This window comes from Melospiza georgiana, chromosome 7 (genome assembly GCF_028018845.1).
Source record: "Melospiza georgiana isolate bMelGeo1 chromosome 7, bMelGeo1.pri, whole genome shotgun sequence".
In the NCBI taxonomy this organism is placed as follows: domain Eukaryota; kingdom Metazoa; phylum Chordata; class Aves; order Passeriformes; family Passerellidae; genus Melospiza; species Melospiza georgiana.
Genome location: NC_080436.1, coordinates 35,946,469 through 35,973,020, shown reverse-complemented (window position 1 = coordinate 35,973,020; position 26,552 = coordinate 35,946,469). Strand labels below are relative to the sequence as shown.

General features: G+C 35.8%; 1 protein-coding gene across 3 annotated transcripts in view; it reads left to right on the top strand.

Annotated features, from left to right (window-relative positions):
• LRP1B (LDL receptor related protein 1B) overlaps positions 1–26,552 on the top strand; it is a 642,008-nt gene that overhangs the window by 504,074 nt on the left and 111,382 nt on the right. For 2 of the 3 annotated variants that reach the window (XM_058028149.1, XM_058028147.1), the window contains 9 exons: positions 8,520–8,709; positions 10,631–10,835; positions 16,071–16,263; positions 17,407–17,532; positions 19,535–19,663; positions 21,037–21,156; positions 22,617–22,730; positions 22,920–23,069; positions 25,574–25,696. In XM_058028149.1, coding sequence (XP_057884132.1) covers positions 8,520–8,709; positions 10,631–10,835; positions 16,071–16,263; positions 17,407–17,532; positions 19,535–19,663; positions 21,037–21,156; positions 22,617–22,730; positions 22,920–23,069; positions 25,574–25,696 — 1,350 coding nt within the window. The remainder of the gene's footprint in view (positions 1–8,519; positions 8,710–10,630; positions 10,836–16,070; positions 16,264–17,406; positions 17,533–19,534; positions 19,664–21,036; positions 21,157–22,616; positions 22,731–22,919; positions 23,070–25,573; positions 25,697–26,552) is intronic. The other variant, XM_058028148.1, reaches the window with a different exon arrangement.

The following is a 26,552-nucleotide window of genomic DNA, read 5'->3' as shown; positions in this document are numbered from 1 at the left end:
AGCACTCTGAATAATTGAATGTCAGATGAAATTTTGTGTCCTTGTAAAAGCCTTCACTGTACACGCTTGGGATATACACATGAACTATGGCGTTTTGTAGGAATGCTTCTTTGTAAGTGAGAAGGGACATAACATACATGAATATATTTATTTCTCTCTTTCATGTGTTTTAAACTCCTTCAGCTTATGGTGAGTAATTCTTTTTCAGCTATTTTTGTAGCCTTCCATACCACAGTCTGCACGTGATTTTTTTCACTGTAAACAGCAGGCAGTTCATGAAGCTGCTTGATGTAGGGGAGGTATTTGTTCAACCTCCACCTGTAAGGAGAAAAGCCGTGGTAAGATTGGTTGACACCAGTCATTCCACCCACTGGAAGATATAAAATTCTAAAATTTTCTTATTTCCACATTAAGAATCTGTGATCTAGAAATTATTAAATGGAATCTCACTGAGAGATTTTAGTAATAATGTTTCATTTAAGTATTGAAAAATTATGTATTTGATGTTGATTTTTGCTACTTTTCCTCGAAAATTATTAGAATGCATCTTTAGGAAGTTTTCCTTTATTAGGAAAAGATTCAAAACCCCATTGGAAATACCTAGTGTGGTTATATCAGTTCCACACTCTTTTTCTGCTTCATTAAGTTGAAGTCTACAAATTGTGAAAACCTTTACTCAGTAATTGACTTTAATAGAGAAAATAGTGTACGATGCATCCAAGACTCTGTTGTCCCAGATTTTTATTCCCTGAATGTAAATCTCCTCATAAAGGATCTATTTTCAGATGGATCTCTTCCTCCCTGATATCAGAGGTGCCACTCAAATCTAATAGATCTGTGAACTTTTCTGCACACTAAAAACACTTAAGACTCATAGAGCTCATGGTAAAACAGGTTTCCAGCTCACTAAAAACAGATTTACAACTCACGAGCAACCCATTATCTAACATGTTTTTAGCTCACTGAGAACAGATTTACTACCCAGAAACAATCCATTATCTAACATGTTTCCAGTTCACTGAAAACAGATTTACAACCCATACGCAAGCTATTATCTAACATAGTTCCGACTCACTGAATATTGATTTAGAATTCATAAACAAGCCATTATCTGACAAATTTTCACCTCACTGAACAGATTTGCAACTCATAAACAACCCATTAGCTAACACGTTTTCGGCTCAGGGAAAGTAGATTTACAGCGCATAAACAACTTTATCTACCTTGTTCTGGTTCACTAAAAACAGATTCCAAACACGCCAAGATTCCTGTACCTGGTGGGGTCCTGTCTTCAGCAGGAGGAAATAATGACAACAACAACAGTAAACCAGTCCAGGATGTGCACAGTGCCATGCCCTAACACTTTTATTATTGGTGCAATGTAAGGGGTTTTTTGAGGGGATTTTTTCATGTCTCTAAACTCTCCGTCAATCAGAAGTGGCTTTTTCTTTATTTATTTTTTTTTCTTAAGTAACTTCATCAGGTTAATCTTTCTCATTCCCACTTTTTAGAAACAAGAACCTTGTTCTTGTCTGTGATTTCCCACAAAATATCTTTTGCTTGATCTAAGCTGTTTCAAAGCTTATGTTTATACCAATCAGCCTTTTTAGAAGTTAGTTTCAGTTTCTAGTCCATTAGTGGTTTTATTTATTTATTTTATTGATCATAGGGAGAAGTTTGAATTAATTATGTTCGCTAACCAAAGCCTGTCTCAGTGTATCTAGAAAAGCAGTGCAGTGTTCCAATGGGTTTGCACGGTGGTACAACAGTAGACAGAAGACCAGTGAGCAAGCTAAAAATTACAGGAAAAATGTGGAGGCAAGGAAAAACAAAAAAATCAAATGAGAAAGAGGGAAATGTATTAAGATGAGATACACTCAGTGAGCTGTTTATTCTCCTGCCTGTGTAAACCATGGCACTGAGACATTTTGCCAGCGTAGTGTCTTTCGCAGCACAGAAAAGAAATGTTTTGTGAAAAAAAGTGTTCCTGTTTTGAACCTGAGGCGCTCATGCCCAAGGAACGCAAAAATCTTTTCACTGCTAACGTAAAGTGTCAGATCCTGTGATTTATTTTAAGGCTTTTTACAGTCTGAATCTTTTAAAGATGTTTCAATGTGTGCTGCTATTCTTCCCAACTAAATGGGTCCAATTTAACTGTCAAAAAGGCATTTATGTTCCCATTTCTCTTACAGAGCATTACATTTTGTACATTGTATGAGATCCCTTTAGTTTTGGAGCTTTCTTCTCCAGAAAAGAACTTTTTAATCTGCTAAAAATAAATACTTGAATATTGCCGTTTTTCATTTCATAACTGAATGGGATTCATGACAACTGCGTGTGTTGGATTAGAGGTCCAGTGATTTTTCACTTTTTAAAGGAGGGAAAGTGAGAGGCTGTTGATAAGTCGAGGATATTTAAATAGTAAAACATAATATTATTAAAATGCCAACATTGTAAGAGGAAAACAAAGTGTCTGTTTTGTCAATGCAATTTTTTAATGTATGTTGCTGCATAATAGAGAATCAGAGAATCACTGAGTGTTTTGGTTGGAAGGGACCTTTAGATCATCTTGTTCCAAGACACTGCCAGGGCAGGGATATCTTCTACTAGACTAAGATAATAAAATTTATGAGTTGCTGTTATAGGTGGATGAAGTTTACTAATTTTGTAGTAATCTTTTTAAAATTTTTATTTGGACATGTGTATTCCTGCACTTTTCATGCTTAGTTTAGGTTTCTGTCGTGTGAAACTCTGAAATATATTCGTGATGGGAGCTGATTGCACTAATCTTTTAGTTTGGGATGTCCTGAGCATTCCCAACCTCATTACTGAGAAATGGTGTTCCTGCCTATTGCATTTAAAGGTGTTTCTGTCTATTGCACTTGAGGTTGTTCATGAAGAATAAACAAGGTTTTTGACTTATTCAACTCTAAACATTGCCCTTAAATTTATATTGATGTACATATTTGCTATTTTTTTCCATCAGCAGATGTCATTTAGTTGCATAAAATGTAAAACTTTGTTTGGTGGATTGTCAGGAAAAAGCTGCAGAAGACCATCCCTTTAATTTAATTGGGCTTTTTCTAAAGGGTAATGTGATCTAGCAAGTATTATTAGATCATGGGGCTTTACTAGGCTATTCTGTCATTAATGCCTCAAATAGCTCTTTTTCAACAGCAGCAATAAAAGTGTATGATTATACACATTTATTAGAAAGCTTATTAGGATTGTTGTGATATTGCTCTGAAGGTGGTAAGGGTGAAGAGTTTTGAGTTTTTCTAGACTGCACATGCAATGCATAAAAAGATAATGAGAGCTCCTGTAATTAGGAAAACATTTCTTCCATGAAAATGGTTGAGATTTTTAATAATCTAGTAAAACACTTCCATCTTTATGTGTCAGCTTTCCATTCCAGATCTCTTTCTGCTTGTAAAACTTCTTTTATATGGATGTTTAATTACATTGAAGTTACGATATCATAACACTTGCTAACTAGTAATGATTCGTTGAAACATCCTTGGAGGGTTCCATTTATAAAAAATACTATTGACTGCCTAAATTGTTGAGTTCCCTGCATTTTCTTAAGTTTTTGTAGTCCTTTGCTACATTATTCATGCTGACCCTAAGACAATCTCTTAATTTATTAAAGGAGTAAGTTATATCTCAGATAATGAAACACAGAATACTGCAGGATTGCATCTCTCTTGTGATTTTCCTTGATAAATAATCAGAGAACATTTGTAGAAAGACTATTTCCATTGTCTGGGAAGAAATAATTGGAGGTAGGTATAGATTTTGTCAAAAAGCTGTTGATGCTTTTGGCAGACACCAAATGTTTTGCTGTATATGATATTTCAGTATTACACTTTCCACAAAATAAAAACAACTAACCAAACAAAAAGCAACAAAAAGAGTGAGGGATTTTTCTGCTCTTAGAAAGGTCTTATATTTCTTCATGTCATTCCCAACAAATGTACATTCTTTCCAATATTGTCTCAGGAAGTATGAGTAGTAAGGTTGTATTCATGGAGATGTTTGTAGTGTCTAACTTAAGCTACTTGTAACCTTGAAGAACCCATAGCCTTTATTCCTACTGTCTTATTGCATTTAAAAATATTCTGTGTGGGATAGCTTATAGCATGGGTTTATTTTTTCAAGACAGAGAAAAATGGTACAGATATTTACTCATTTTTGGTATAATTTTAGCAGATTTTACATCTGCTCTGATGCTAAACTATATTCTCAGGCTAAATAGAATGATGTCATAATTGGTTAATGCAGTTTATTATAAACTTAGTTTTTTCTTTAGAACTATTGTTTGGCAAAGGCTTTCTGGCGCTCGAGGAGCAAAGTGAGGGTGGGAATTACGTGAAGTTCTGGTTGTGCAGTCAGTGAGAGATGTGAAAATAAACACTTTGCCTCAGGTGCTCGTGAGGCTTTGCTTTCAGCCCAGATCAAACAGTGACCACCTGTTACCTGTCACCAGAATCCTTCACACACACAGTGACAGAAACCACAGCCCCCTCCTGTGCCCAGCCTGCTGGAACCATCCACAGGCTGAATCCTGAAAGGGAAATTGCAGAACTGAGCCGGAGAATGAATGCTGATCGTGAAAGCCGTGGCCAATGTTCTGATAGCAAAGTGCTGTTCATGCTCAATTTTATTACTTTGATGGCTTTTCGGTGTTAAAAAAAAAATGATGGCGTTGACAGTTGTTCTTGCTTTACATCCTTGTTAAAGAAAAGGAGCTGGTTGAAATAGGAAATTAAAGGAACAAGGTAATTGCAGTGGTGCAACTGGAAAAGTTCTGACTGTAAACTTTCTGGATGGTTTCAAAACAAAACATAAGAGGTAAAAATCTAGTAAATGGAGAACTTGTGTGTGTATATATATATATATATATATATATATATATATATATATATATATATATATATAACCAAACTCAACTATTATTGGATAATTTAAACTTTGCCCTTTAGTATTTTTATTTTCTGGTTGCATTAATAAGGGAGCGTATTCTGAGTTCTTCAGCTATTGATTTGTTGCTTGTCTGTTCCCCGAGAAAGTCAGCTGAAGATCAGCATGGCAATATTTATAGGCTGCATCTCATCTGTGGGATGCAATCTATCTTCGTTAACTTCAGTAAAAGTGATAGATAGCATTTGGCAACGTAATGATGTGATCACTCTGGCATTGCCTTTGTAAATCATAGGCTGTTGCATTCTCTTGTGTAGATATTTAATCAGTTATACACCCCATTACTGATTTAATTCACAACGTCAGTGGCAGGTGAATAATGTGAGTATTTGTATATTAATATCATATTGTATTAATGTTCTTTTCATTTAAGTATGCTATTCATGTGAAAATCATAAACTGTTGCTTCATGGCTAGAATAAATTTAATCAGTGCTGTAGGCATCTAATGCCATCAGTGTTTTAATTCAATATGTCAGCGAAACAAATGGGATTCTTTTCATTTCCAGTTTCTTTATGCTTTACCAATTCAGAATATTACATGATGCTGCAGAAATATGAAGCTTAGAGTAAACAAATTGCTAATTTTCAACCTTGGGACTAAATCCCCCAACTGTAGCACCAGAGAGGATGAGTACATATTTCTGATGTATTTTCTAGTAACTGAGTATGTAATGATAAATTAAATTTAAGGAAAAAGCACTCTAGAAGATTCTTTAAAGTGGTATGAAATAACTAAATATAAATTATATCTATGCAAATCAGTAATGATATAACACTGCTCATCAATCTTATATAGTGTCCTGTCTTTAGAAATATAAAGATACTGAAATGTTTTAAGGAACAGCCTAAAGTCTAGAGAACCTTTTCTAGGATAAATCTGTCCTTGGTCACTGTTTTATCACAGATAAAAAGATTTACAGGAATTTGGAGAGTCATCAGCAACTAAACCAAAAAACAAGAAAACCAAAACAAAAACACAAACAAAAAAACCCCAAAAAACCTAAAAACCAAACAAATTTAATCTAGAAACATATAAATTAGCAAAAAAGTGCTTTTCTGCCATATCCAGCTCATACCACATGCTAGCAAGAACAAAGTTACTTGTGTCATCCTTTGTAAGAATTTATCTAAAAGATGTATCACTCTCTAAATCATAGCCCTTGACTTTAAAACCACCTTATTTATAGTTTTCTAAAGCTATTAAATGAGTCACTTCTATATTGGTTGAGTTGTCAATTCCATAAATACAGGACATGATAAAACTAAAAGTTTATTAGCACATAAAAGAGTGTGTCAGGTGTAAATCCTTCAGAAGGAATGCTTTTGGTGGAGTTAAGAAAATGCATTTGGTGTGTGTTTGTAGCAGTTAGTTTTCTTTTTAATTTTTTTTTCTTATCTTGTAGCAATTAAATTCCTCTGATTCTTTTTTTCTTTTTTTATGAACAGCATGTTTTTTGACTCTGAGTTTTTCTACTTCAATTATGTATGAAACAATTTGTATGGCAAAGGTTTTTTTGCAAAACTACCTATTTTAGGTAATTTATTAACACATTTTTCCTCTGTGTGCTAAATGTTTGCTTGTCTCCATACATGCCATAACCGCCCATATAGCTGTTGTCTAAAAATTTAGAAATTACCATTTGATAAACAGTAACTTGAAATGAAACGTTCTTCTCTCATCATTCACAGGCCTAAACATGGAACTGCAGTATGATGTAAGAAGGGGAAACTTTGCTTTCTGATACTCCTGGGAAAATTGAGTTTCCATCTTTAGTACAGGAATTGCTCATAAAACAACAAATCTGGTATTGAAGGGCACTTTTGTCCCCGTGTTTGAGTTGATCACATCTTGCTGTGGCAGGAAGAACGTCATTATTTTTTGTCTGCTACAGAAAGAGTTTCGGATTATGTTCTGTAATCAGTTTGCTCTCAAATGTATTGACAGATTCGGACAGGAAAAAATTGATAGAAATTCAAGAAATTACCAGGAAAACGATTTTTTAATAGAATCACAGAATATCTGAGTTTGAAGGGACCCATGAGGACCATTGAAACTAAGTTTCACAGAGAAACCTAGTAGTTAAATCATATATCTAAGAACATTTGTTTTAGTTTGGGGAATTGTATGTAGTTTTGAATTTGTATTCAGCGTATAAATTTAAGGGAAATCTCTGTTATGATATTTGAGAGCACTGATTATCTTTGTATTTCAGTTGGTGATTTCTAAAATCTTCCCTTTATTTCAATGTTTTGAGTTACTTGTAGATGAGCTGAAGGTACTTGGGGTTTGTTTCATAAATTCTGTTTCATAAGTAGGCAAACTATTTTTTGCACATATTCATCTCCCTTTAAGGAGTGTCATCTCATTTATTTTTTCTGTTGTTTCTTCTTGAATGCAAGTCATTGTTACTTCTCCACTGGTATTTCACAAAATGTGACATCAGAAGATGGCCAAATGCATTAACAAGAAAAATATAAAAAACTGATACATCATTATTGGCCTCATAGTTTTGATTTATGTGCCTCAAAATTTTGATTCAGTGTTTGCTCTTTCACAGTGATTAACTAAAAAGCCAAAAAGTTGGGACTTTTTGTTCTGTATATATGAATTGCATAGTAAAAATTACATTTTTCAACAACTTGAATGTAAATTGTAATAGCCAACATATTATAATCCTAATGATATTTCTAGATTTTTGCCTTCTGTAGCTCATTAATAAACTACATGAACCTTCTGGTCTAAAAATATTTGTTTCTAGCAAAATAATAAGTGAAGTTATCAACACACATATTTCTGTAGTAATTCACAAATAGTGGTAGAGAATAATTATTCCTATTTCTCACAGTCTGTCACTTTTATATATTGGGATTAAGTACAATTTATCTTTTCAGGGCATTAAATATATGTTTTAGCTGCCTATTAATATCCTTTTTTTTCCCTAGCTCACAGTTTTTTGTGTTGAATGAATGAGTGTGGTGTCATGGCTTATTAAAATTATATATTAATGCTGAGACCTTCAGAGCTTGTATTTTTTCAGTAATTTTCAGGTGTTTAGCAAAAGCCAATACAGATGTTTACAACAAGGTGCTTTGATCCCTATTAGTATAGCATGTCAGTGCTACAAAATACTTTGAGAGATGGTGCTAAATAATACCAGTAACTGTTGAAAAAAATGCCAAGACCTGGTTTAAATGATATTTGAAGATGAGGCAAAATAATTATTGTCTGGATTAAATGTTTGTTATTTCTAATGTGTTATCTGGGGATGCTATAGTGGTAATACCAGTTTAATTCTTGTTAGAATTGATAAATATAGTAAAGTGTTATTGACAGTGGTCTTGCCCTCTGTGTTTTAATTTAAATTTATGAAAATGATAAGATTTTGGTTACAATGGAAATAAACAGAAGAAATTATAAAGATATTAACAAGCTGAAATAACTGAACCCTGCGAGTCTGCAGGATCACCTCTGAGGACAAACAGAACCAGCCCATTGGCAGGAGTTTGATTTGCCCTGTCTGTCACGGTGTCTTGCAGATGTTGGGTCAGTGGAGGGCCTGGCTTACCACAGAGCTTGGGACACCCTGTACTGGACCAGCTCCACCACGTCCTCCATCACCAGGCACAGCGTGGACCAGCGGCGCCGCGGGGCCTTCGACCGCGAGGCCGTCATCACCATGGCTGAGGACGACCATCCCCACGTGCTGGCCCTGGATGAATGCCAAAAGTAGGTGTTACATCACTCCTGAAAGTCCTAATTCTTGCCTGGGGTCAAGCAACACTTCTTTCTTTCAGTCAGCCAATATGGCTGAACCCTACGGAGGTTGGTTAGATTTCTCCGTTTAGGAGGCAAATGTTGACACGTTTTATTGCTGATATCTTTTGTTGCCTTGCTCTTATAAAGAAGTTGCAGAATTAAGATTCAATATTTTATATGTTCTTGCGCTTAAGATCAAATAATCATTGCATTTTTATGGAATGTAAAAAAAATCAAGCTGCTTTTCTTAAGAGTGAGTTAAACACAAATTATTGAGTGGTCATTTTCTCAGACATGTCATAGATGTCTCAGGTTTTAGCTTTTATATTTTTCAGATTCTGTGCTGCTTTAGTGTGAACTTCTGAGTTTCATATTAGGGGACCGTGAGCTCTCTTCACAGAGTAGGGCGACAAAGCAATTCCTTCTCTAGCTGGGGACCGAGGACAAATGATCCAAATTTCATCCCCAAGACCATAAACAACATGGGCTGAAGAGAGAAAAACAAGCAGGATGGGACTTCATAAGCTAAAGCTGTAATTGGATAATTAACTCCAGTATGCAAATGGACCAAACTTCCAAAAGTGAGAGACCCCATGACCAGCTGTGCATTTTGAGAACATTTTGGTTCATCTTGGTTGTAGCCCTGGCTGGCCTCTTGTGATGCCTAAGGTGGATCCATAGAAGCCTTTTAATAAATCCCTGCTTTATTCTTTAACTCCATCTAGCCTCTCTCCCTGCTTTATTCTTTAACTCCATCTAGCCTCTCTTCTAGGTCAGCCTTCACAAGGCATCATCATTCTTACTGCTTAAGTTTAAAAAAAAATTCCAAAATTAATTTAAGCACTTCCAAAAAGAAGTCTGAGTTTCTTGTGTGCAACATAGAAGTCGATGTGTTTATCACAGAAATCAGAGTTGTGTAAAAGTATGAAACAGTGGAAAAAATCCTGCAAAAAAGTCTAACTTAGTTCCTTCCTGCCACTCTCAAAAATACTGTGTTAGTGAGAGGATTTTTATTTTTACTTCAATGCCTTACACATTTGAGACACATTAATTTTTTCTGATTCTAGGAGAAGGACAACCTGCTTTTTCTGCTTCTTGGAACTGTCTCTGTCTTTTGGGGAAGCTGGGGAACATTTCTGCCATATTAAATTCTATTTTTAACTTACGTTAGCTGAATGTACAAAGCTGTATGAATAGTGGAGCATATTTCCATGTGTGACTTTATGTCCTGTCAATGCAAGCCAAGAGTTTATGCTATGCTATAAAATACAATTACCAAGGTACCACCAATAAACCCCAAAGCTCTGATGGAGATTGCAATGAGAGGAGGGGAAGGTTCTGTCAGTCCATGGATCAGAATTCCATCAGCAGCCTCGTCCATAACATTTTCTGTGATTGTTAACAGCAATAAGGGGCTGACTGAGCCTCCTGCAGAGCACATTGAGGTCCTTTTCTTCCCATTATCAACTCTCTGCACACCAGTCCTTGGGTCTGTATTAGAGCTCTAACATGGGAGAAGCTGCAGATTAATTTCACTGTTAAATATTACTAATATACACATTAACTGAATTGAGTTTGTATCATTACACAGCTTGTATCTCTCTCTAATGGTAAATTACTACAGAGACAAGATCAGGACTGAACAGATCTGTGAGAGAAAAGAATTGTACTCCTATGCAAATTAATGAACTGCAAAACTGTTATAATTTATATATATAATTTATTTATAGGCTGTTGCATTTTCTTATTCATTATGGATTACCACAATTATTTATAGTTGCCATTCAGAGTTATTTATGAAGGCATTTTTTTTCTCTGTTGTTCATTTTGTAGAGAATTAAATTATAAAATGTATCTTATGGTTTTGTTTGTTATTTTGATTTTAATACAGCTCAATGTTTTGGACTAACTGGAATGAGCAGCTCCCCAGCATCATGAGATCCACCCTCTCAGGCAAAAATGCCCAGGTTATCATTAGCACTGATATTCTGACACCAAATGGACTCACCATTGATCACAGGGCAGAGAAACTTTACTTTTCAGATGGCAGCTTGGGGAAAATTGAGAGGTGTGAATACGATGGATCACAAAGATATGTAAGTAAAACAAAAATTCTGTGCATACCCATTGTATGTTTGTTTGCTTTCATTACCATCTTCAAAGTGAAACTGTTACAGAAAGATGAATAATTGCCTAGTTTTCTCCTTGTATTAGTTGTATATTAGACTTTTAACTCTATTGAAATGCAAATAATGCTTTGTTTGCTCAGAATTTCTTTTGTGTAATGCTTGAGTGTTACTCAAATCTTATTTCTAATATTTTCTAACTATACATTTTCAGATATTGAACTGCTCTCAATTAGTCTTTCATCGTAATATATTTTGCTCCTTGAACACTCTTTTTAGCTTTAGCTCAAGCAGATCTTTTACTAGGACTGTGCTGAAGGCAGTTGATCTGTGCTTGTGGTTTTGTTACAACTTTAGCACTACATTTCTCGTATTTCATGAAATCTTCATTTCAGGGACTTTGTACCCTCCAGAGTTCAGGATATAATGAATGAAGGGCATGTTCTGGCTTGTATTCAATTCCCAGCTTTGCAAGAGTGTGCATCATCTCACTTTGATAACTATTAACTTTTTAAAAGTGCTTCATATGCAATATATGAACTTTGAAATTTTTTTTTTTCATCTTAAATGAAAACTATATGGTTTTTTGGAATCTTATCCAGTAGTTCCCCAAGCTATTTTTAGACAAACTTTTTTTCAGCATAAAATAGGAGAGCCAAGCTTGTAAGAGCAGAACTGAAGTACAATCAGCATGGATAGGCATGTGCTTTTCCTTTTTGTTTTCCTTCTATAAAAGCTCACTAATGCTTTCAGGTGCAATAACTGTATCAAAAACTTGGCAAACCAACCAAGTGGATTCTGAAGCTTTCAGTCTCTGACTATATACTTATTAACACAAAACAGAAGTACAAGGTAATTCGTTAAGTACAAGGTAAATAGTAGGTTGTGATTAAATAGTTTAACTTCATCTTTGCATAAGGTATAACAAAATAGGCATCACAGATATGAAGTAGGGCATGATGCCACTTAGTTGCAGGAACCATACTGAAATACTACATTTTTAATCAGGTCATTGGCTTTCACTTTGCAGCAGCAAGAAGAAAAGGATCATTGAGTTTTCTCAGCAATTGAACATTTAAATTTCCAATTTTTCTGAGTACTTTGCCTCTTGGTTTGACTTTTTGACTATCTACCTCTTCTTCTCCATTGCAGTAAAAAAAACCTCCTGGACACAATGATCTGAGTCCAGCATGCTCTTCTGAAAGGTTTTTGGGAGCTCTGGTGTGTTGCACCAATACCTGTTGTGGGATAATCAGCTGATTCTGTTGTCAGAAGCACTGATCTGGGCTCTCACTCTTCCTGCATTGCTTAGATGAGGATTGTTATGGCAGAAAGGAAAGCCCAGCAGGCTGCTCAGCCTCTACAGCTCTTCAGCAGGCTGGCTGATCATGCTGTAGATCATTTTTACTTCTTTTTTTACTGACACAAGCAATGCCAGAACCCAGCCTGTTGACTCTATTAGTAACCTAGTGAAAAGTAATATTTCCAGGGCAGTTGTTTTACTTTGCTCATGTGCTGTCCCGCTGGATGAGATCCCTGATTTCTGTGACATCAGTGCAAGTAATGATTGTTCTGCTCTTCTGATGATCTCAGATTCTTTGGGGTGTTTCAGTCCTCAACCACCTGTCAAAAATGGTTTGGACAGATTAGCCTTTTCTGCAGTATCTCTGCTTCATTGCTCTCTGGTTTCAGTTAGGTTAACAAGGGTAGAAATTGGGTAGCAGAACATGAAAGGCTAATGGCAATGTAATGAATTTCCTTCCAGATAGCAGCTTCTTCCTTCATTCTCCTCACCGCAATAATCTGGTGCAATGAATAATAGGAAATCATTTAGCAATATTGAACTGACTCTCTAAAGTGGATTGTAAGGGTTTATTGATTTTTGTGTTGAGCTGATATTTTAATACCAGTATTTGGTTTCAAGAATGCTCTTTCAAGTTTGGAAGATTTTTTTGTCACTATTGTTCCTTCTTATTACTTAAAAGATATAAAGTTTTTTGGGGGTTGGATTTTTTTACATTTTTTATTCTGTTCCGTCAAATCTTCTGGTTTACAAAAGTGGCATTTTTAATTATTATTCTTTCCCATTTTCTTCTCTTTTTTCTCCTGCCCTTACTTAGATTTTATATTATGGCTACACCTGGTTTTAGCTGCTCAGTGCCTTAAATGCAACATTTTTTTAATAAACACAGAAACAGAGCCTTCAGCAAATAAAGCTAATTTCAAGTCTTGGTCTTATTTTTCTAATAAATTATGAGCTACTTTGATTTATTTTTGCTTTCCTTCTTCAGTGTGAAATATTTTGTAACATTTTATGTGTGAAAAACTAGAAACATCATTAACTTCCTGTAAACAGTTATTTTTTTAAACATCCAGGAGGAATGTTTTGTTCTCAGTTATAATTTTGAAGGCCTATAGGTGTGATTGTTAAAATCAATATGGGTTTAGAGATATTTCTGGTAATTATAACCTTCATGTAATTGCAACCTGCCAGTAATTGTAACTTTCATTTTCTAGGAAGTTTGTTTTTATTCTGTTGAATTCCTGTATTAATGCAATTCAAGAAATTTCACAGTTGGTATTCCAACTTCTGTTTCATTCAATTAGATTTTATCAGATATCTTCTTCAGTCTATAGCAGAAGTGCAAGCTTTAGGTTTGGCTGTGCATTTATGAAAAAAAACAGAGAAAGCAGAGAAAAATTTTCATATATTACTTAAAGCTTGAAATATCTTCTGTAACTGAAGTTTGGTATAATTTAGAATTAAAACATGGGATGTACTCTTGGATGTGTCTGACTTCCACTCTTGCACATAGAAGGGATGGTAGGGATGTCTTTTCATGATTCCTTAAAGTTTTAAAATTGTACTTGGGTTGTTGCAAGTTTAAGTATAAATTTAGATTTAAAAAATAGAAATAAAAAAATTGTCACAACTTTCAGTGTTACTATATAAATTTTAATGAGATGTAAAGGTGGACAAAAGCTGATAGAAATATGAAGTCTTTCTTTTGGTTGCTTGAATAAAATCAATGCCCTTGGATAGAGCTGTGACATAATACAGAGACTCCAGGAAATGAAATACAGTGAACATAGTGAAAAAATGTTTGGTTTTGTGGCATTGTATTTGGATCTCAGCTCTCCCAAGGCTGAACAGCAATGATCAGTTCTGTAGTGAATTTGCATTCTCTTGTTCCAATCTGAGATAAATTAGGACAGTGCTCCCCAGCACAAAAAGCTGAGCAGGGCAGTGATTTAGTCTTGGTTTTAACAATAAAATCTTTCCAACTGGGACAGTTTCACACTATCACAGAGAAGAATATGGGGCTGCAAAATCTGCATGGCCGGATTTCATAAGGATCTTTCAAAAACATAGATGATTTTTAATTTTTTTTTCCCCCCTGAAATATCTGAATATGAATACTGCAAGCTTTTCAGAGCGTATTACGAAAAGTGTCTTACTGAAAATGTGCACAATTAGAGAAAAAATCTTTTACCATTAATTTATTCCAATTTATCTTTTAATACCTTTTATTACGGAAAAATGTTGGGTAGAGAAAAGTTGTCCTCTTGGGATATTTATCACTGGGAAGAAATCTTTACTGGGTAAAATGATTTGCTGTCCAACCCTCTTTAAAATATGCAGATATACATGATGTGCATAGTGAAGCAGAATTTGTTATAATTATCTGATTAATGTAAGCAATTTTGACATTCTGTCCATATAAGTGAATTTAAACATGGACAGGAATGCTCCTGTGCACAGGACTAGAATTATTTATGTTAGCAGGTTATTGAGATAACCTGAACTGGCATAGGTGGGAGCAAACCTGGAGCATCCATTGGTATTGAATCCTGCAGAATTGGGGCACCTTCTTATTCTCCAAGGCATAGCTGTAGTATCAAAGTTGGGGCTTTTGTTTCACGAAATGAAATTTGGATGTCCTCTATAGTAGATGCATTTGTCATATGGAGAAAAACTTCCTACACATCCACAATTATAAGATTATTTAATAATTAAATACAGATTGACTATTTCTGCTCTGTTCTCATCCCAGCATGTTTTAAAGAGCTGCCACGCAGCATCCCCTTGCAAGCACAAAGGATGGCTGATTCATGGAGATTTCCATGAAATCCCATCACTGTTATACACTCCCTCTGGGAAAGGGGATAAAGCACATGAAGCAGGTGGAAAACCATGGTGATCTAAGTACATGTGTTAAAGGATATTATTTTTCTAGTTTTATCTCAATTTCCCTATGATAAGTTGCACATTGACCCAGGATTTTTTTTTTCATAGCCTGGATGAGACCTGTTACCACTTTATAGATATACATAACTTACTATTTTTTCACAGAGAAACCTAGAATACAATTAAATAAAAGTAGTAAGAGTATTATTTATATCCATTGTCTAATAGAGAAATGTTAACCCCCTTGCAGTAATTCTCTTCAGCCAAAATGAAACTTTCAACTAAAAAACTGATATAAATTCATCATATTCTTCAGAAGAGAAGCTGTTCATGTGCAATTTTTAATTCTGATATATGGAAAGGAAGACCATATGCAAAAATTTTACAGGAGCCATGATTTGGATTGAGATAAAATTCATTGTATTTCTAGAATTTTTTCAAACCTTATAGTGACCTTATAGTGATAGATAGTTTTTTCAAACAACATAGTGACCTTCAATTCATTTGTTCCTTCTAGGTTTTAAATTAGCTATTACTCTGGTGAGATTGTATTTTTTTTTTTCTGATTTGGGAAGCCTGAAACATTTATTGTCTAGTGTTCAAGTTTCTAATGTGCTGATATGGTGAGTACTCTTCAGTTCTAAAACTCTTTAGTTCACTTTGGTTCCTAAAGACTGAATTTTTAGACTTTCAGCCATGCTGAAAGAACCTCTCCTCTCTTCTGTTGGAGCTATTAAGCAGGTAAAGTGTTGAGTAGGTATTTTTACAGGCACATTCAGATAAACTGTGATTTTTTTAATTAAGGAACAGATGCCTAGTTTTCTGGAATTTGGATGCCGGTGGCATCCTTTTAACACATTTTAAGTGCTGTTATCTCATTTCCCCAGGTGCTGCAGGTATAAAAGTATTAAGTGTTTTGCCTAAACATCATGGGAGTCGCAGTTTGCACTTTAAAATCCTCTCATTCAGTGACAGCACTTCCTCTCCTGTTTCTCTTCTGCATTTTTGCATTTTAGGTCATTGTCAAGTCTGGCCCAGGCACCTTCCTGAGCCTGGCTGTGTATGATGAGTACATCTTCTGGTCAGATGGAGTGAGGAGAGCCATCCTGCGTTCCAGCAAATACACAGGAGGGGACACCAAAGTTCTGCGCTCCGACATCCCGCACCAGCCCATGGGAATCATCGCTGTCGCCAACGACACCAACAGCTGTAAGCTACAAAGCAGGTTTCCTAATGCCAAAATCTTTCATTTCAGGGATTTTACTTAATTTTAGCTGAGTTAAAAGTGTTTCATGGTGTTTCATAAATTCTTTCATCACTAAAAGATGGGGTATAACCTTTTCCCAAGTGTCTTGGTTTGAAAAGACAGGTGTCTGCTAAGGAAGGCAGGGGCTTTCCTTCAAATGTAAACCCCCTCCCTCTAAATTATTATAATTTTGAAATTAAGGGACTCAGGAAAAGATATGGGAATAGGAATAACAGTTCTTTACTAGGAATATTAAGATACAAATGCAATAGTACAAACAAACAAAAAAAAAAAATCCACTGACTGAGTCAGAGTAGGACATGACCCCTGTGGGTCAGGGTGGTGTCCCAGCCCCATCTCATGGTGGCTCAGCCCTCCTGCAGTGCCAGCTGTGGCTCTGTTGGAGCAGGGATGCTGCACAAGGGGGGAGTTTTCCTCTGAAGCCCCAGGAGTGCTGTAGATGGGCCTGGGCTCCTCTGGGAATGCAGTGGAGAAGAAAGCTGCTCCTCTGGGAATGCACTGGGAAAAGGCTGCTGTGGTGTTCCAAACCTCTGATTGTATCCAAGTAGGAATGCTTGGCTCCTCCCCCTGGGTGAAGCATCTCCCATTAGGATGATCGAATTTTATCAGCCATGCAGGGACACTCAAGAGTGTCCTGGCCCATTAAAAGAATAAATTTTCCCAGAGGGAGGATTGATTTGTGGAGAAGATAAAGGAAACTGCCCAATTAACAGAAGGTAATTGCCCCACCTCTCACAGATGGCAATAGAATACACGCATATCTTGCAACCCAGGGCACCAAGTAAATAAGCATTATGTGGAATGTTCTGCTATGGGTGTTGAGCTCAGTGGATAGCAGCTAAATACTTCCCTGTCAAATTTCTGCGGTTTTGAATGTTGCAGGTTTTTAAAATTATTATTTTCCAGGTGTTTGTTTATCTTTAGCATGCCAGCATCTGAAGGATGCTGACATTTTCATCTGACTGATAAAACCCGAATCAGTTGCCCATGAATCTGAGATATGGTGACTTTTGCTCCCTCAAAGACATTGGCCACTGAAGCAAATTTAATAAATTCGAGTTCATCTCTTGTTGTTTGTCTTCCAGGTGAGTTATCTCCCTGTGCACAAATGAATGGAGGCTGCCATGATTTGTGCCTTCTGACGCCTGATGGACGAGTGAACTGCTCGTGCAGAGGGGACAGAGTCCTGATAGATGATAACAGATGTGTGAGTAAGTAATGGTGGCTGACACGATGCTTTTCTGTGCTGTGAGGCACTTGGCTTTCATAGGACAGTTGGCCCAAGCCATTCGTTTTGTTTCTTCTATTTGGCTGTTTCTGAATAGCCAAAAAGTTGATTTGGCTGCACAAACCAGACTTTTAACCCTTTTGTATTGTAAGTCTTTTGGGGTATTAAAAAGTGTTTGTACTCTCCTTAAACTCCTATTATGGTAGTGGGTTACTCTTTCCTGTTAATGGAATTTTATGTATTTATCAAAATTACTGCTAAGATAGATAGAAATATCTGTATGTATCCTTCCCTAGGGTTATGTGGGATAAGCTACTGCAGTTGCTTAATTAAAGCTCTTTCTCACCTATCTCTCTCTGCTGTCAAATCAGTGATTGGCAGTAGAAGAGAGAGAGGTTCAGCAGATGAATTCACATGCCTAACAATTTATTTTACATTTATATTTTCCAAATCCATCGCAACTCTTAAAATTGCTCTTAGGTAAAACCATGTTTAAATTGTCATCTAGGACATGAAATAAGATTTAATCTTCTAAATTATTCTGTAGAGCGTTTGCAGGGAATGTTGATCTCTGCTATCAGGAAAAAAAAAGAAGACATTAAATGATGGGGTAGAGTAGCACAGAAAAAGGATGGAAACAAGACAGACTTCAGTTTAGCTTTGAGATCAAAAGTTCCTTTCTTCATAGCACAATTGCAAGTGATACTCAATAAAATTGAAAGTTAGCAATTCCAGCTGAGAAAAGGAATTAACTGTCCTTTCACAGTGTAATTAGGCTGTGTAACTTACTGCCAGTCAAGAGTCTTGAGACAAAGCTTCAGTGAAATTCTGAGAGATGATGATATGGGTAATGACTGCTCTCACTACTTGTCATCAAAGAAACCATTTGAAAGGCTTTTTAATTCTTTGTTTCTGCAAGATGGAGTTTGAAGCAATCTCTACAAGGGTGTCCAGTTAGACTCAAACTGAGGGCAGGTTATGCTATATATACTTTTATTCTTTTCATTTTTTTCCTAAAGATTGCAGTCTAAGATGCTGAACTAGATGAACTGCAAATGTAATTGATAATTGTTCTCCATAAGTTCTTACAATGTTAGAAAATGGAGAAAAGAGGGAAAAGAGATAAAGATACTACTTCAAATGTAAAGGAATAAATAAATCATGTTCAAGACCAGATCTCACCTTATTCAGAATCTGTTTTCAGCACTTTTTCTTCATGTTTCAATCAAATCAAGAAATGCTTTGAATTTATATTGGCTTGGCTATTGCATACAACAGACATTGGTTCTTTCTGAATTTTTGCTGAAATGATTATAATGGAAACAAGACAGAAGCATAACAATTGGATATAATTTCTCCATTGTTCTTCTTCTTGAATTGTCCTAAATCCTCCTTGTTTCTCTTCACTTTGATATTTTGGTTAGAACCATACTCACAAAGCAGATGTTTGACTTACCCTGAAGTTCATGACCGAACTTTTGTGTCCAATTTCTGAAACGTTTTTGTTTCTTAAGTAAAAGAGTAAAAATTTTAAATGTGCACCTGGTTCTCTTCTAAAATAATAAATAGAACATCCACTCGATGAGAAGGGGAGAGTTTTTGTGAATAAAAGAAAAAAGTAAAATGGAAGCAGCAGGTTTTGTGCCTTGGGGTATAGGCTGTATCATTCAAGCTGGGGTTTGGGAAGACATGGGTGATTTGAAGCAAGCTGAGCACAGTAGTTCCAGAGTTCTTATCTTATCAGAACGAGTGCTTGTGAATTGTTTCACTGCATGTTCCTTCATGGATATTTCTCAATGTATTTTCTTTTACAGGTTCTTTTTGTAGAAGCTTTTAATTTCTGATGCCATGGTGTGTTTTACTGTTTTGTAATCAATTTTTCAAAATTCATGTAGGTCAAAACTGAAATGCAGCCAGCATGTTTTCTCATTTTCACTAGCTGTAAAAGCTTTTAAAAATTACGTGTTAATGTGGTTTATTTTTAGGTAAAAATTCTACTTGCAACATCTATTCGGAGTTTGAATGTGGGAACGGTGAATGCATTGATTATCAGCTGACTTGTGATGGCATTGCTCACTGTAAGGACAAGTCTGATGAGAAACTTTTCTACTGTGGTGGGTATTTCCAGATCTTTCACCTTCCTGTTGTCATTTTGCTGTTAAACATCCTTAGTTTACTTCCTCTTATTCACACCAATTGCTCAGCCAATGCCCAGGAAGAAAATGCCAACACACATTAAGAAAACCTTGACATGACATGGGAAAAATTACCTGAAAATATTTATTCTTCCAAACTTCATGTATTAAGTGACATATTTAATAAAAAGCATCTCAGATGTTCTCATGTTTCTGTCTAGAACAAAAATAAGGAAAAACATAGCTAACTGCTTTTTGAAAGATGATAGCTTATTTTACAGTTACATAAAATATATAAATGCTAGTTATTAAATTTATAAATAGATTTATAAATGAATCTATAAATAAACAAGTTTGTTGCCCTGAGTAACTGTGGCTGCCCCATCCCTGGAAGTGTCCAAGGCTGGGTTGGACAGGGCTTGGAGCAATCTGGGATGGTAGAAGGTATCCTTGCCCATGGCAGGGGGTAGAAGGAGATGGTTTTTAAGGTCCCTTCAAACCCATTCCACGATTCTGTTATCCTGAGAACCAACAATTTGTCTTTCCATGGATTTGCCACGTAATTTTATGAAGCACATTCTATTAATTTGCAGTGTGACAGTGAACACCTTGCCTCATTTAAATAAAATCTACCAAGTATTTTGCTACATGTTGGAGAAAAACCTGGAAGAACTGCGGTCCTTTCATGCACTAGGTCATATACAGGGTGTTGCTTTCTGAATCTGGTAAAGGAGAGAGTGCTGGACTCATTATTTTGAATACCTAATGCAGTGAACATTATTATTGTGACTTCTGCAATAATTAGGTCTTTAGTAAATTAGTCCTGAATTTTCAAACATATCATTATATGTAAAATTCATACATTCTTCAATAGTGTTCTTGAGCAGAACGCTGTTGGTATTGGTGCTCAGAAATCAAAAAAATCTGTGCTAATGTCTGTTATTATATTATTCTCCATTTATTCCTGTTTTGGTTTAGGCCATATTTAGTATGCTTCATTCTGTGTGATGCCACATGCAAACATTCTCCTCAAACAAGTGTGTCAAAACAAATGCATTTAAAGTACATGGGCATTTTGTACCAAGATAATGAAAGCTGGGAATGAGGCCACCCTCTCTCTCTTTTTTTGGTCATTCTTTCTCATCATGCTTTCATTTATTGCTCTTTATCCCTATATCCATCCAAGTTATGCTGCATAATGGATGAACAATTTCTGAAGGTTGTTTTTTTCCCTGTAGCTTGGAACGCATCACCAATTAAAAAACATGGTTCTGGAATGTTTGTTTGGATGGAGGGTGAGGCTGTTTTCATGAGGTGTCAATCCAATCATGAGCTGGTATTTAACTTTGCAGAGAACAGAGGCTGTCGGAAGGGCTTCAAGCCGTGCTCCAACCGCCGCTGCGTTCCCAGCAGCAGAGTCTGTGATGGTGCCAATGACTGTGGTGACAACTCTGATGAATTTGACTGCAAAGGTAAATGGCATCTTATTTCCTGGGTGATTTCTGAATATTGCTTTGTAAATAGTCATTATGCAAATAGGAGTAAGCTGGAAAATAACGTGTGATTTAATCTTATGGTGGGATTGATGCAAAGGCTGATTTTTGGTTTGCACCTACAGTCTTCTAGAAGGAGAGTGGTTTTGGCTCTAAAATATAATATATACATGTGCATTATGCATATAATATTTTATGTTTTATATATATAAAATATAAAATACAGGTGCTGTATCTTCTGTGAAGTAATGAGAGAGTAACTTTACTGTGGACAGATTGAAAGATGGTGATTTATCCTCTGCATGTGCTTCTTGTCTGAAGCAGGAAATGCTCCATTTCCCTGCTTCTCAGATCCATGGCAGTGTCCATATCCTTTGCAAAGCTTACTAGAATTGTTCTCCTCTTCATATCAGAATTGTTTTTTGATTTATATCTTTTAACATGAATATTTATATCTTTGCAACCGCCAATGCATATAGACCAACAAGCAGACCATACAAATCCTTAGTTACAATTCAGAAAGTTTGACAGGGATATTATTCCACGTGATTTATAACTAAAAGCTAAATAGCAGCAAGCATTTTTTAAAGGCACCAAATTATTGTTAATCATTTATCTAAATATAATTAAAAGATATAGTCGAGAAACCCAAGCTGGTTTTACAAGAAATAAATCTGGGATTCACATATGATCCTGAAAATGCTTCTTCCTCCCTCAAATGCTGGTGTAGTGGTTTCAGTTTGAAACCAGGTGGAAACACCAATTTCATGTGGTGGTTTTGGTTCACCAATCTGAGATTTCATCAATTTTGAGATTTCTTGGCCAACACACCAATGAATGTGGTGGGTTCAGTGCTGGCCAGTCACCAGTGCACTCACTTCCTGCTGTGAGGTAGGATTAGGAAAAAGGCAAAGCAGGCTCAAAAATTTAAAGGGTATGAAGAAAAATTTATTAACAGTAACTAGAAGAAAGAGTAATAAGAATCATGACAAAACCTTCAGAACACTTCTCCTTGCCTCACAACCTTTTCTTTCCCTTTTCTTTACTGGCAATGTAAAGAAACAAACCCAAAATTTCAGTAAGTTTGCCACTTCTAGAAAAGTTCACTTAGGGAGAGAAGTCCCTCTTGTTAATATTATGGAGATTTCTCCACAAGAAAAAAACCCAGTTCTCTCATGGCTCACAATTTTTTCACAAATAGCAGCCTCTCGGGGAAATCTGCCATCTTGCAAAACCAGGACAATTGATTATCTCAAAACGAACTGAATTACCTAGAGACACTTTTGGGCTAAAAAAATAAATTAAAAAATTAGCAACTTGTAAGGTGTAATAAACTCCAAATCACACATCTGCCGGAAGGTACGGTGTGTTCTGAATGCCTCATTCTGCAGAGCGTGTTTAGCACACAAATTCACGTCCTTCCTATCCGCGCGTTGCAGACGCGGCGTGCGGCCCGGCAGAGTTCCGCTGTGCAGATGGGCTTTGCGTGGGGAAATCGGCGCAGTGCAACCAGATCATCGACTGTGCAGATGCCTCGGATGAAAAGAACTGCAGTGAGTTGGTGTTCCTGCTCCCTCCCAGCAGCTGCTCCCTGATTGTTCCTTGTGTTGGAGCGGTTCATTCCTGGGTGTTGCTGCTTGGGATTCCAATGCCTGCGTGGGCTCCTCCAGCCCAACGTGAAAATTGAAGGTTGAGGCTGTCGGGCTGTGTTAGGTGTGTGGTAATTTTCTGTCTCTTTCCAGATAATACAAACTGTGCTTACTTCTATAAACTTGGGATAAAATCTTCAGGATTTATCAGCTGTAATTCCACTTCCCTCTGTATACTGCCAGAATGGATTTGTGATGGGTCTAATGACTGCGGAGATTATACAGATGAATTAAAATGCCCAGGTAACTGTAAAAAAATTTTTAAAAAACCCAAACTCAAAACATTAATTAACCTTTTAAACAAAGAAAAAATGGTCCTATTTGGGGAGGGAGAGTGTTTCTCATTGTGTTGCAGAATGTTAATTCGGTCAATACTGGTTTATTTAACATAGACATTATTACAGTGCTGAATGCAGTTTCTTCACCTTTATTTTGTGTTTCCTGGGATTATGGAAATTATTACGAATGAATACTGGCTTTTTTTCTGAGGCAAAATGTAATGTCTAGCTTTCTATTTCCTCCAGGTTAGGCCTGTCATTTATCATTTTTATTTAAGTAAAACATGAGTCATTAAAATGTCAAGCTCATCAAGCATCAGCATAATCACTCAGGAACTTCTATTAGCTACTGCTTTAGTGGGTGGTATTTCTTTTCTTGCTGACTTGTTTTACTTTGTTTTATTTGGTGGAGGTCCTTGGAAAAGGCTGCCAGGGTAGAATCCAGGGTTGTTGTTATTGTGATAGCAGCCAGGAAAATTGATCATGATAACCTGAGCCCCAGCCACAGGACTGGAGTTCTATTTAACGTTAACCAATGAATTATTCATAATATTCAGTTCTTACCTAATCAAGGAGGGAATTTGTGTTTGCTCCATTTTTATCCAGAACTCCTCATCTGAGTTTGAGAATATTAAATACAAAATGAAAACATTTTTTATTTCTATTTTTTTAACAATTGATTTGTTCTAAAGTGAACTTAACCTTCTGTTGGCTCGTAACTCTCTTTCCTCTAAGAACTAGTTAAATAAAAATATTTACTAAATAATAATTTTTATTTGTTTTTAAATTTAGAACTTCTAATTTTATGTTGTTCAATGCCATCAAATTTTTTGCACAGTAGTGGACATAATCTAATTCTTTCCATTTAATATTCTCTTAATCTGTGTGATAATCCTGTTGTGTCACCAGAAGGTTCTATTAGAATTCTCATATACATTGTGCCAAATTTATTGACAAAAATATTACCAGGATCCAGAGGAACCTGGGACTTCAGCACTACTGTCAGCCAACATATCATTAAGAACTTCCATCAGTCCTATAAAATAGATGCATATTAATTTAGAGCTTTCATTCTAATCTCTACATTCTCTAGATTATCTCTTAATTATGAAGAATTTATTGTATATAACGCTTCATTAAGGCCAAAAGAGCTTAATTTGCTGTATTTTTAAACAAAGAAAGGGTTTTATTCCATACCAAGGAAAATGTTGAGAGCAGTGTGCTACAGCTTCGGTAAACCAATGTTGCATAAGTACATTAATGTGCATTTTATTCCATTGTCCATTTGTTTGTATTACTTCTCTCTGAATTCCAAATGTGTGCCAAAATGTTCCATCATTTTAATGTGTGACTAATTGCCTGGATCATTCCTCCCTTTAGTTGGAAGCAATACCATCCCCACTCAGCCTACATGTGATTTCCTTTGCCATTTCATTCAAAACTGACCTGCTCTGACACATTAAGTTTTTGAGTGTTGTTTCTGTTATGAATATTGTAATTCCCATTAGCAGTTTGGTTCAGTGTCATTGTTCTTACAGAAAATTACAGCAAAATACTCATGGAGGGTAGCTTTGCTTAGGGAACCCTTAATACCTACCAAGTCATCACAGATGTTCCACTTCTTTCTTTAATCTTTATTTTTTTTTTCTTTTTTATTCATACAGCTGTAAAATCCATAAATGTTTATTTTACCTTTCCTTTTAAAAGAGAGGAGGCTGAAAACAAATCCAGTACACTAAAGGAATAATTAAAACCATGGCAGAGAGTTTCAGTGGTCTCCAGTACTTGGAATTCCATCCTGGGTTTTCCCAGGACCTTACTTAAGATTTTGAAAATAAACTGTTATTAGATAATATTTGTGCTTGCATCATTAAACTCTACATGTGGCATGTTTTCTTTCCTCACACCTGGTTTCTTAATCATTCATAAAAGTAAAATTTTAAATTACTTTCTGACTCAACAAAATTAAAAGGCAAGGGAGAAGTTTTTAGTTTCTGACCAAGTCTAAACCTCTGGCTCCAGCATCACTGGTGTAGCTCCTGTTAGTCAGTGCATGCATGAGATTTGTGGCTTCTCCCAGTGACAAAAAATACTGCCACAATTAGGTTATCTTGTAAATGACAGCAGACAGTTCAGAAGGGCAATTTCTTCAGCTGGTGTAAAACAACAAGCAATGCTGACCTGCCTGACCTCAAAACCTGTAAACTGAACTACTTTCCTCTCTAGGCCTTTTGATTTGGTTTGAAGCTGTGCTCTGATTCTTCTCTAAGAAATGAAAAACAACTATTTCAGCTCCCTAAACTACTTAGCTATCACTTTATTTATTTTTATGAACACTTTTTTTTTTTTTTTCCATTCTTAGACATAAACACTCTGTCCATCAGTATTCAGAAATTTAGCAGAAATGTATTAGGCTCCTAATCATACTAGTAGAGACCATTTTACATTACATTCTTTATTTTATCACAGTTCAAAACAAACCCACATGTGAAGAAAATTATTTTGGTTGTCCTAGTGGAAGATGTATTCTGACCACCTGGCTTTGTGATGGGCAGAAAGACTGTGAGGACGGAGTAGATGAATTGCACTGTGGTGAGCATTTTGTCTTATTTGCATCTCTCTAGTCACTAATGCACTTTGGAAACAAAGAAGTGTGCATTTATATCTCAGAGATTCTATAAAAAAAATCTTTAATGCCGTGTTTGCAGATTCAACTCTAATACTTCATGCTGCCAATACCTTAAATTCTATTTCATGCCAGAATGAAAGCCCTTTAATTTTTTTTTCTTTCTTAAAGATATATTTATATACAGGCCTTTCTATTAATTTAATATTTAACAATTCCACTAATTCTTCACAACTCCTCATTAGAAGAGTTTTACAGATATAATGAATTTGAATCAGTGTCTGGAGCCCAGCAGGAAATACCCAAAGCTCAAAGTAGGCATTGCTTTGCATCAGAGACCATACAGATATAATCGTTTAAAATAATGACAAAAGTGATGTAAATATAACACAGCATGAACTGTGAACTGGGTTAAGAGTCTGTTCAGTCTCAGATCTTTTCAGATTCTTAAATTTTACCTAATTGAGGCACAAAGCAGGTTGGTTTTACTCCTAGTAAAAGCTGGTCTTATCAGTTTGCATGGATTACCTGAATGGATTATTTTTGTAATGAAATTGTACCAGAAAGTAGTGTTAAAAATTTCTATTCCCAATTTAAATAAGACCTGAAGTTTGGGGGGTTTTTTTTCAGTTTTTCTGGGTTTTTTCCTTTACTTCTTACCATGACTGAACATTTTATTACTTATTTATTTTATTACTCTCTTCATGACCCAGTTCCCACTGACATGCTTCCATATTTGGTTTGCAGTTTACATTGTGTATTTTTATCTCATAACTTTGAAATTAGGAAGTGCTGTGCACTGTGACAATCAGAGTCTTTTTT